Source organism: Lipotes vexillifer, unplaced genomic scaffold (assembly GCF_000442215.2).
Source record: "Lipotes vexillifer unplaced genomic scaffold, Lipotes_vexillifer_v1.1 scaffold242, whole genome shotgun sequence".
Taxonomy (NCBI): Eukaryota; Metazoa; Chordata; class Mammalia; order Artiodactyla; family Lipotidae; genus Lipotes; species Lipotes vexillifer.
In genome coordinates, this window is record NW_006771376.1 from 1,812,878 (window position 1) to 1,825,110 (window position 12,233).

At 41.8% G+C, this 12,233-nt stretch overlaps 1 protein-coding gene and 1 non-coding gene across 2 annotated transcripts in view; both read right to left on the reverse strand.

Annotated features, from left to right (window-relative positions):
• SIN3A (SIN3 transcription regulator family member A) overlaps positions 1-12,233 on the reverse strand; it is a 64,460-nt gene that overhangs the window by 21,036 nt on the left and 31,191 nt on the right. The window contains exons 8-15 of the mRNA XM_007446703.1: positions 12,064-12,222; positions 10,064-10,153; positions 7,514-7,632; positions 6,726-6,936; positions 6,302-6,418; positions 3,681-3,919; positions 2,152-2,335; positions 506-1,079 (exon numbers count right to left, since the gene is read on the reverse strand). Of these exons, the coding sequence (XP_007446765.1) occupies positions 506-1,079; positions 2,152-2,335; positions 3,681-3,919; positions 6,302-6,418; positions 6,726-6,936; positions 7,514-7,632; positions 10,064-10,153; positions 12,064-12,222 (1,693 nt within the window). The remainder of the gene's footprint in view (positions 1-505; positions 1,080-2,151; positions 2,336-3,680; positions 3,920-6,301; positions 6,419-6,725; positions 6,937-7,513; positions 7,633-10,063; positions 10,154-12,063; positions 12,223-12,233) is intronic.
• On the reverse strand, positions 10,268-10,340 carry TRNAE-CUC (transfer RNA glutamic acid (anticodon CUC)). The gene has a single exon. It is a non-coding gene; the product is annotated as a tRNA-Glu (tRNA).

The following is a 12,233-nucleotide window of genomic DNA, read 5'->3' on the forward strand; positions in this document are numbered from 1 at the left end:
CTGCTCTGCCTGTTCTGCTGTCTCAAACCATCTCGAGTCCCCATCTCCTCTTTTGCATCTGTCTCAGGCATGAACAACTAGGAATTTATGTTCTGTCATGGAATGAAACCAACTATGATGTTTGAGTCACGTCTCTGTCCTTTCAAACACTTTGCAATAACCCAGAGATCTGCCATTTGGGAAACTGACAGTAACTGACACCCACTTCCCTGGTGTCCATAGTACCAGCTACTGAGTGTCCATGATCCAAGCAGTGCACAGGGTGCTTCGCATATTTTCTCCAATTGTCCCAACAACCCCAAGAGACAAGTAGTACCTCCATTTTACAGGTAAACAGGTTCACAGAATTTAAGCAAGGTCACACAACCAGTAAATTGCGGTGCTAGGATTTGAACCTAGCCAGCCTCTGTGCTCTATGTATAAAAGAAAGCAGTCCTGAGTCTAACTAGGCCCTGAGGTCCCCAACCCCTCACATCTTCTGTAGACTGACAATCTAAGCACTCACTAGGTTCTTTGAGACGTAGCTGGATGGCGGGGCTGTCACTCTTGTCTCGCTTTATTCCCAACACTTCCCGTTCCCACTCTCTCTCTCGGTTTTCTTCTTCAATTTGCCGTTCAGCTTGGGAACAAATCCGCAGCAGCCTCAAGCAGAGTATCTGGTGCAGTCGCATAAAGATATACCAGTTATTATTAACATAGAAGAGGTTGTAAACTTCATCCATCCCTCTTAACTTCTGAGCTGCTGTGTTACTGAACAGTAGCTTGGACTTAGGGGGACTGCCCCCAACACCATTGTGCTTCTTAGCCGCCCCTGTGGCTTCATCTACATCCATCTCTTCTTCTTCCTCTTCCTCTACATCCGAGAGATCACCTCTCTGAGCAAAGAGCAGATCTGGAATAAAATGATGCATGATTTGCTTGATTTTATATTTGTCCTCCTTCTGAATGCCTGTCTGCCTCTTCACATGGTGGATAATCAGAGCAGCAGCATCTTCCAGAATCTGTTTGTCTTCGTAGGCAAGTGAGAGGTGTGGCCCAACAGGTACACCAGCATTTTCTTCCGTAGCCTGCTCTTGCCTCTAACAGGAGAGAGAGACAAAGTATTACGCGACGTACCTACACGAACAACAAACAGACCTATGAGACTACACCAGCAGTACTTTCTATTAACCACAGTGGCCATTATTTTCTAATCCAAAACTTCCAGAAACAAAAAGATAATCTGCAAGATGTGGTTTGATACCAAAATGATCGGTGCCTTCCAGACATTGAAGACTTATAAGAGACAACGGGACAGAACTGGGACCATCTTTTAAAATTCCGGATTAGTATTTATGGAGGATACGATATGAAGTCTAGGATTTACTTTAAAATCCTTCTGGGGTGGGAGTGTGGAAGGTGGCAGATAATAACAAAATTGGCAAAATAGAGGTGATTAAGTTTATGTAAGAGCTCATTTTACTATTCTCTCCCCTTTTGTGTATGTTTGATAGTTTCATAATACAAAGTTTTTTCAAATTCAAGATCACACCACTTCTAGGAATTCTCAATCACACTGTATTTGTTTCTATCCATCCCCTAAGACTGTGAGCTCAAAGAAAGCAGGATTAATTTCTTATTCATTTCTGTATCCTAGCTCCCAGTACTCTATATAATCCTGGTAAGGATGCCGAATAAACAAGGATTAGGAAGAGTCTAGGGGGAGTTCTCTGGCGGTCCACTGGTTAGGACTCCACACTCTCAGTGTGGAGGGCCCAACTTCGAGGAACTAAAATCCCACAAGCCACACGGTGCGGCCAAAAAAAAAAAAAAAAAGTCTGGGGATCAATGATAGTATTTTAAGCTGTGGGAAGTTGAGATGAGCTACATGAAGGAATATAAGGTACTGTTGGAATGAAACAGATAGGGAGAGAAGTGGGAGAGGGGGGTAGTGGGCATGAACTGAAACCAGGATGGGAAACTAGTAAAACAGCTTAGTGAGGCTTAGATTTAAAATGGTAGAATCGGGACTAGAAGTCTATGCTATGAAGCAAGAATCAACAAGTTTTGGAGGGTCTCACATTCGTATAACAAAGGTAATCTGCAGCAGTCAAAGCTATGCTGAACATACAGACTGCGGACGTCGCACAGATGTAGAGACCTCCAGCTCACCTCATCATAGATACTCTCAATCTCGTTGAGTAAGCTCTTCGACCTCAGGACCTTGGTGTCATTTTGTTTAAAGTTGATGCCTTGGTGGTCCAGAGATTTCAAGTAGTATTTCTCATTTTGCTCTCTCCACACCTTGTTAAAGCCTCTCTGAGCTTCTCGCCATTCTTCCTCTTTCATCTTCAACCTAGTGGAGTGGAAGGTGGAAAAACAAGACATGGGAATCGAGATGAGGGAATTTTAAGGTAGGGAGTCATACTGGAATCCTGGCTCTGCCATATTAGCCATACAAGACTGTCTCTTTATCAGTAAAATAGGGGTAACAGCACCTAATCTCATAAGGGTTTAGAAGCAAGAAATGTGTCAGGTTTATTTTATTTCAAAGGTCAAAAGATATAGCAGATCTGCCAAAACCGTTGGCAACTTTGGGGTAAATTTTATTCAAACCAGTCTTGAACTCTGATACATGAGAAATTTACTCATTCAAGACTTACTTTGGGGAAGTAATTTGTCCCAAAGTCAGAAATCTTGCCAAGAATAGTGATTTCTCAAACAACATTCCACAGAATACCCTAGAAAAGGAGGTTCTCTTCCTTGGCCAGCTAAAACAAAGTGAAACAAGTTTCTTTGCTACAGAACTTCTGGGAACGTTTATTATGCTAATGTAAATGCAAAAGTCTAAGAGCAGAGAACTTGCACAATGACGTTCCTCTGGCCACAGTTTGGAAGTTCTAATGAGAACAACTGACACTGACACTCTAGAAGAGAGGAGAGTAAAATCAAAACCGGCACTAGAACTGAAGAATATCCTCCACCTCAAAGACAGAAGTTACATGCTACTGGCAGGGAGAGGAACAGCTTGTGCCAGCTCTTGAGGAGAAGACTAGGGAGGAACAATAAAATCTGGGCACTTGTGCATTGTGCAGCAGGTTAAGTTTTCACCAGGTGATACAGACGGAGGCCCCTATGAATCTTAGCTGGGATTCATAGTGTAGTACAGAGTGCCATGTGCTTGGAGGAGCCTGGGGCTCAGCCCTGGCCTCCTCCTTGATACCTAGCCTTAGGTGGGTTCAACAGCCCCTCTATACCTCAGGCTAAAGTTTTGTTAGGAGAAAGAAGACATTCTTGGTAAAAATGGTAAGCTAAGTCTTTTTTAATAACACATATCAATTTTACAAAGACAACATGATTTTTCTTATTAAAAAACAAAGATGTGAACATTGGTTAGTACTGAGTGGCAGGAACATGGGTGGCTGTTTTCTTCTTTGTTCTTTTCTCTATTTTAAAATATCACCTCAAACACACAGAGCATTCCACTATGGACTTTAAAGGTTTGTTCTCTACTGCTGGCTACAAAGAACCCCATCAGGAAGCTCCACTACCCCACACTCCACCTGATTTCCTACAACCAGGGTTGGGGAGAAATGGAGGTCTCATGGGATAACAAAGTCGAAAAGGAGAATCTTATTTAATGGGACACTACGTCTGTCAAGAAGCACACTGAAGCATGAAGGGCATATTCACTCAGGTACCTTTTAAGGACAATTGGGACGGCAATGGAGGGGTTCTTCCTCAGACCATCAATGATGTCAGCTGCTTTATCAGCATATATCCTTTGGAGGGCTTTTCGATGGATGACTTCTGATGTGCCCCCGAGGGTGTTGTCCAAGCGAAATTTGGCTTGTTCCTCAGCAGACAAGCGGGAAAGCTTCTTCTGTATTGCTTCCAGAACCCGGATCGTTGCCAGATTAGTCTCTAAAACTACATCAAGCTAAAGAAAAAGACAAAGTATCTTCAGGACCCCAACCAGAACAGAATAGCTGTCAGGCGTATAAGGTAGAAGAAGTCAAACTCCTTGGATTTGAACCCTGGCTCTGCCATACCATAGCCATATAAAACTCTGTGTCCTTATAGGTCAAACAGGGATAACACCACCTACTCTCATAAGGTTGTTTTCTGGATTTAACAGTACGATCCATGTAAAGGATTTAGCACGATGCCAGGCACGCAACAAACATCCAATAAATGATGGCTAAGTGGTAGTTAATACTTGTACCACCACCAGTGTGCTTTACTTAGGACTACTGGCCCCCGGCCCCCACACCAGAGGGACCTAATAGGAGGCAACCTTACAGACACTTTCCCCTGAACTTTCATGAATTACTAAGATGTTACAAACAATAACAACCACTACAACGAAATCCCAAAAAGACCATTCAAGATTACCTATCAGTCTCATGAGTAAGGTTTTTCAGGGTTACTTGAAATGTTTAAATATTTAAGAGCCTTGTTCCACATCTAGTAATAATAAGAGCAGTGGCTATCATTCCTTATGGACTTCAATGTCCTATCTGTGGGTAACCATTTAAATTCTTACTGAATTTCTGGCATTTTATTTTCTGGCAAGGGCTTAGACCTGACCTGGTTAAGGATATGACTAGCAACCTTTGAGTTAACTTTTTTCCAAGGCTTAACACAAAATTCTCCAGATGAGAAAGAGAAAATGAAATAAATGAGCAGTCTCAAGGGTCTATGACCAAATGTCTGTGTGTTTCCTAATTTTTGTAGTTTCAGGACTACGGCAGTCATTTTGTCAAATATTTCTGGTCGTCCCCCCACTTTTCCCCAGTTATGGATAAATGATGGATTGAACTTCCTGGCTCCCTTGTGATTAGATAGGGCCATGCAACTAGTTCTAGCAAATGAGTTTTGCACAGGTGAGTCAAAGTAATGTCTATTACCTCTAGGCTAGAGCATTTAAGGGTGCAAGATCCATCTGAGCTTTTTCCCTCTAGTCACTGGCACTGTTTAAGATGGTGGCACTCTGTCAGCCTAGGTCCCCAAGTAATTCTGATGAGCAGAATCTCCTGCTAAACATCATGCACATGTAGTATGATGAAGAAATAAATCTATTTTTTTAAGCCACTGAGATTTGGGGGTTGTCTGTATTGCAGGAATGTTAACCTATCCTGATGTATAAAGGATTCAAACTAGTCCATCCCATCCAATCCTAAGCATGTGCATGTGCACACACACACATTTCTTGCGTCTTAACTTCTGTAATAACAAGTGGGAAATGAGGCTATTGCCTCTCATTTGCAGGCACACTAGTCAAGAATAGGAATATCCTGTCAAAAACAGAGGCCAGTCTCTGCTTTCTCACACATCTTCTAAACTTACTAAACACAGGTAAAAAAGAAATGCTTTCTTTAGCTTGATAAAACTTTCTATAGAAGTTAACATCTGTCACGATTGAGTTTTCTGCAAATGGTTGAAGCTCCTCATAGACCCTGGGGCAGAGATGGCCAACTGCCTGCCAGTGGCCAAGCAACATGGGGCTCTTCATTCAAAACATGCCAGAAACAGATGAAGCAAGTGTGAAGGGGGATAACTGGCAGAGAGCTAAATCAGTATGGATGAAAAAAGGAGCAAAATATCTCCCATCCATATGAATGAGCAGGGGCAGTTGGTTATAATAAATACATTAAATAGGATGCACGTAATTTTACCTCTCAAGACACAGTTAACATTCCATTTTTGTTGCTATCAGTGAACTAGACACTGAGAATTGAGTCCATTTTCAGTACTCCCACTCCTGGTATTGGGGCTGTCTACCAGCTCATTTCTTCACTCCAGCTCTTCCTTTCCCAACTACTTTAAAATAAAGTCCCTAACTCAACTTTCTTTCAAATGGAGCCAAATCAATATCAGAAATATGAAAGAGGAGTTCCAGTTCTCACAGGAGAGCTGGTTTGCTAACCATTTTAAGATACCTGCTAAAAATAATACACACTTTAAGATAAATAATTTAAAACAACTGCAAGAAAGCCCACTAGGTCTTAAGATACTGATTTTATATACCATGTAGACAAAATAACCTTTAAAACGCTATTGAAAATTCAAAAGAGTATTATTCAGCCATCAATGGATAATTTCAGTTACAAAGGGTAAGTCACATTTGTCATAAAAATATTAATAATATATTTGACAAAGTCGTAAAACATGGTAAATACGATAAGCATTTACCACAGAAGAACGTGAGCCTCTCGCTCCTTTGTGTTAAAAAACCAACCCTCCCAGGTAGGTATTTAAGATATCCTCTTGTTCCAAATCTCCCATTTCCCCAAATTTCAAATGATAAAGGAGCTTGTACCTCAAAACGTTCATCTTCACAACGATAGATATGTTCTTCATACTGAGTTTTCTTGGAACTAACAAAGGTGGAGTCCTCAGACCAGGAGGGGAAGGAAACCCAGGTATCATTTAAAACCTTTGGGTAAAAGAAGAGAAATGGAAACAAAAGTGTAACAAAGTTTTCAGGTGATTCAGCGTTCTCAATAAAAAAGCCAACATTTTAGGGGAGGGAAGAAACAGTTAACATTACAATTTTCACCTTCAGCAAGTTTAAAAAGATAGTAAGAAAAAGGCTCTCAATAAAGGTATAAAACATTTTCTTTTGAAAAAAGACAGAAAAGCATTTTGATTTCCTCATTCATGTAAATCCTCCATCCCAGGTACCACTCCCTTCTGGAGGAAGCTGCGGATTCAGGGCTGATCCTTTCTCAGGAAGGCCTTACCTCTTTACAGAGAGGAGTCCGTCCTGTACACTTGGGCTGCTGGTAACTCTTTGGTAGGGCCCGATAGCTGGAGCCCAACCGTTTACAAGAGGCATAATCTATCTCCATGGCAATGCCCTCTGTGGCTCGTTCCTTTGGAAAGGTTTCCAGATGTACAGACTCCTTATAGCCCAGAAAGTTTTTAAACCAATTAAACAATTCTGGGAATTTCCTGAAGAATCAAACCAAAAATTGGTGAGCAATTAGAAGCATGATGCAGTAATCCTGAGGTGTGACTACCACTATCTGGTGTTGGCTCAGAACTCTACTACCATTGGACAAATTCCAATGACAATTATTATTTCCTGCCTAAGAAGCAGTGCTTCTGAATATCTGGCTTCTCCTTTTCTTATAGAGTGCTCTAAGACCAATTAAGGTGGTGATGGAAGAACTGTACCAGGCAATAACGAGCCATTTTCTAATCAGGAATATTGCTTCAATGTTCAGATAATTCTTAGGTTGTCAAAGTCAAGATTCTAGAACCCTGGAAGAGATTGGTCTCTATAAAACCTCCAACATTGGTCAGGGGATCAGGAGACCACTAGCCTTGGCCAATGCCCTCTCTGCCTATTTTTTCATCTCCAAAGTTGAAATAGAAGACTTCCCAGAGGAGTCTCTTGACACCAACATTTTATGAGTCAACTGACCCACCACAATCAAATTAATTTTGCCTATCACATACTCCCACAAACTAAGTTTTATTTCACCTCCATATCACACATCAGGGCTAAGCTCCTGACTCCACTTACCCCAGGAACGGAGAGACTAACTGCACAAGCTCCGCCCGAGAGATCACCTCCTGGTTAAAGATAACAAGACAGCGCAGGAAATTTTCATAGGCCTCTGCACTCCGCAGAGCCTTTCGGACCTTATGGAGACAGCCGAAAGAAAAATAATTAAGCAAGGAATCAAGAGATCCTGGATTGCTTTTAAAAGACTGGGGAAATTTGAACTGTATTTGACAATATTAAGGAATCAATGTTGGTTTTCTTAGATGTGTTAATGCTTATGCTTGAAAAAAGGTATCATTTAAAAAGGAAACAGTAAAATACTTATGGATGAAATAACACATTATCTGAGATTTGTCCCCAAATAAGAGTATAGGAGTACACATGAAACAAGTACACCGGCTAGGAGTTGAGAACTGCTGAGGTTGGACGGCGGTGGCATGAGGAGTCACTTTACTGTTCACTTTAATTTCACATGTTTAAAGTTTTCCATAATAAAAATTCTGAAAAAGAGATCCTGGAGTAAAGAAGACATTCACCGTCTCACATGCCTGATTCTCTGGACCATATCAGAGTTACCCAAGCTTTTATTGCCTCTCCTAACAGGTATGTACAGAAGGAATCTTTGACAACACTCTTTTCGAACTCTGGTAATCTTGAATAATGACCTTTTAAAATAAGGTACTTTTTGTCCTCTGACCTGATTCTTTTCCTTTCTCCATTTATAATACTGAGAATTTTAATATCCAAAATGCTAAAAAAAATGGCATAGACAAAGTAATACTAGCCTGGCTAGATGAGCAATCTGGACTTTAATTTCATATATAGATATGTACTTAGTATTGTGGGGGGTGGAGACCCTCACATCACACCAAGCGGTTTATCAAAAACCCCTTCTCCAGGCTCCCATATACTTTTCATAACGATCAATCAGTAGACACTATACCGAATGTGTACCTTCAGAGCAAATGACGAATATTTACTTTTAATTTTTATTAACTTGTAAACATATACAAAAGCAGACAGAATAGTCTAACGAACCTCTTGTACTCACCCAGCCGCAATGATCAATACATAGTAAATTTTGTTTCATCTATGCCCATTTCCCCCACCACTGAACTTTAAAGCAAACTCCAGACTTTTCATCTACACACACTTCAGTATGTATCTCTAAGAAATAAGTACTTCAAAAATGACCAAATAAAATACCACCACTCTTTTAAAAATTAACTTACTCGGTCCCCTGTCCCTCACCCTTTCCATACCATTTGTTGGTTGTGACCTGGACTTCTACATTTGTGTCAAAAGCACCAAATGCCCGGGCTGCCCTCAGAAATGGTTCAAGTCAGAGCCAGGGATGCTTAACTGTTTTGCAGCACAGCTCACACAGGCAGACAGCAATCGGGAGGCACCAATCATGGAGATGCTAAATCATTTGCCCTTTTGCAAAAACACAGAGGTGAGGGGCTTCCCTGGTGGCGCAGTGGTTGAGAGTCGGCCTGCTGATGCAGGGGACACGGGTTCGTGCCCCAGTCCGGGAGGATCCCACGTGCTGCGGAGCGGCTGGGCCCGTGAAACATGGCCGCTGAGCCTGTGCGTCCGGAGCCTGTGCTCCGCAACGGGAGAGGCCACAACAGTGAGAGGCCCGCGTACCGCAAAAAAAAAAACAAAACAAGAAAACAAACCCAGAGGTGCAAGACAGGTTAAGTCACCACCAGATCAATGCAGGCTGGTTCCTGCCAGTGAGAAGTCTTGATGTTTGCCAGCTACCATGATGAAAGTAGCATGCTAATCAAGTTGACTCCAAGGAGGAAGTCAGGCACATACCACACAACACCGTTCAGACCAGTAATCTCAACTCTGGCTGCTCATTAGAATCACCTGGGGAGCTCTGAAAACATACAGTTAAATCAGAATTCCCATGAACCCAATATGCGATACCACAAATAAGTATCACAAGCAATCAGAAGGTTAAAAGTCATCTTAAGTCCTCAACAACTGGTGCACTGACACTCCCCACTATACAGATCTGGAGAGCTACAGCAGGGAGTTCCAGATATCTTTTTTTTTTTTTTTTTTTTTTTTTTTTTGCGGTACGCGGGCCTCTCACTGTTGTGGCCTCTCCCGTTGCAGAGCACAGGCTCCGGACGCGCAGGCTCAGCGGCCATGGCTCACGGGCCCATCCACTCCGCGGCATGTGGGATCTTCCCGGACCGGGGCACGAACCCGTGTCCCCTGCATCGGCAGGCGGACTCTCAACCACTGCGCCAGGGAAGCCCCCAGATATCTTTTGAGAGTAATATCATGCATTTCTTTTAAAGCTTTCTTCCACCACAGCAAATGCTGTATTTTGCTGCAACTACTTCACAAAACTGAAGCAAACAATGCTACCATTTCTCCAGCTGTGCTAATAGTTCTCATAGACTGAAAGGACCTACAATTTGAAACCTGTATTAAAAAGTAGAAAGTCCTAATCAGCTTGATGCCTCTAAAACAAAATCTTCTTGGGGACAGGGTGATTTTCTTTTGGCATTAGTAGCTAATTTTAAATCCAATTCACTCATTACTCACCTTATCAAAAAATAATGATTCTGTTCCTACACCATGTTTGCTGGCATCTGCCATAGAAGAATCCTTGAGGCTGAGCAGTTTGGGTTTCTTCTGCAAAAAAGGAAAAACACAAACATGTAAGATTCAAAGCATAGGGTTTCTCTGGGTTTTATTTTCTTCTTTTTGTTTTTTTTGGCTGAGCCTCTTGGCTTTATGGGATCTTAGTTCCCCAACCAGGGATTGAACCTGGGCCCCTGACAGTGAGAGAGCAGAGTCCTAACCACTGGACCACCAGGGAATTCCCTCTCAATTTTATTTTCGTCTCTGTTCTAAGGTTCCATCACGGACCACCACTGATTACTAATTTGCAACAAATGAGAGAATTCAAGCCACTGACTTGCTTTACATCCTAAAAAATTTCCACTCCTCTATTTTAGATTCTCTATTTTAAATTGCCTGTCAGTTTTTTTTCCAGAGGTTCACAGATCATTCTACTTCCCAAATACTCTCTCTATAAATGGTCACAGCATTACTGTGACGTTAGAATTAACATCCTCACTTTTTTCCACGGGCCAAAAGTAACTTTCTTTGGAACCTAACGCCATTGCCTTGTCTTCCTAGCTGTGGAGGCAGAAGAGGCTGTAAAAATATCTGGAATACACAGAAATCAATCTTTAACCTTTACCTTTTAATCGTTCAATTTAAAAATTCATGAAAAAAAAACAGTTTATTTTCCTAACAGGAGGAATAACCACCTTGTGAGTAATATCCACTCAGACCAACTTAAGATTGCTCTTTCAAAGCATATGAATGGGCCATACGTAACTACCAGGCAAAAATTTTACTTTAAAAAAGCCACCTCTCAACTACCTGTGAAGAAATGCACAAATGTTTGGAGAAGCAGCACATTTACCTTTGCCACGTTGGAGTACACTCTCTTAGGAGCCATAGCCTCTGCTTACACTGCATGAGGAGAAGGTAGATAGGGAATCCTAATCTCCCAATATAGGGTTTCCACCTGTGGGTAATCCAGTGTGGGAGGAGACTAACATTGGCCTGTATCTGCTGACCTGATTCCTGCTACTCCTGTAACACTTCTTACTAAAGTGAAGAAATATAACCTATTACTATGTTCAACTTGCTTTCAAAAGGAGAAACCATTATAAACACTGAAAAATAGTTCTTCAATAGTACTTCAAAAGTGTCAACAACACCTAATAGGTCAGTCTTTGTGGTTATTTGCTTATTTACCAGTCACTTCTTACCATAAGAAATTCCACTAGCTTTTGCTATTTTTTAACTAAATTCTACCAACACGTCTCTTCAGTGTTATATACAGCTTTAGGATTCACTGAAGCAACATTCAATATCTACACCTAGCCCGCTCCCTAGCACAGCTGCCCCACGTCAAAGAGGAAGGGAGTGGGCTCAGCTTTCTGTAGGCAGACCATCAGTGTTTACTCTAACAAGAAACATCACATGATAGGTCACTAACAGGAGTTGAAGACTCCTGCCCTCCGCTGCAGCCCAAAGGTCCTTCCTTGGAGATTAAGATGATATAGATAAGATCTGGCAACCCAACAAAGAACCATGGACAGGATAGGCCTCTAGACCAGAGATCCCACAAACCATATGTGCTTTACTCACAAGAGGACCTCAGAGACTACCGACTTGTTTAGGAAACAATTATCAAACTTAAAAATCTTCTTTCTTAGCACAAGGCAGGAAAAATTAATTAAGTCTCAGAAACCCTTGGCAGGAAACAAAAAAAAACAGATTCGAGCTACCAACAAAGAATAGGGAAAATATAAAGAAAACCAGTAAGAACTCAAAAGTACAGTAATCTGAGCAATTAGCACTATTCTAACATTCCTTCACAAGCCAGATAAAAAGCTTTGCATTGAGTTTCTGTGACATACACCAACTAACTCCCAATACCCAGGATCCAACTGTCAACCCTTAGAGCACTGTCCACTAGTATTGCCCCGCAAAGTCAAAATGAGCAGCTGCGCCCTTCTTACCTTCACTGGAGGGGTGGCTCCCGTTCCAGAGTGCCTGCGGATCTGGCAGCCATTCTGGCTGGGCCTCTGCGGCTTGTTGTTCAGTTGAGGTTTCTTCACGGTGCCTCCATGGTCATTTCTCACAGAATCGACCTTCTCAGCAGTTGTTTTGCTTAAAAGCTAATTAAGAC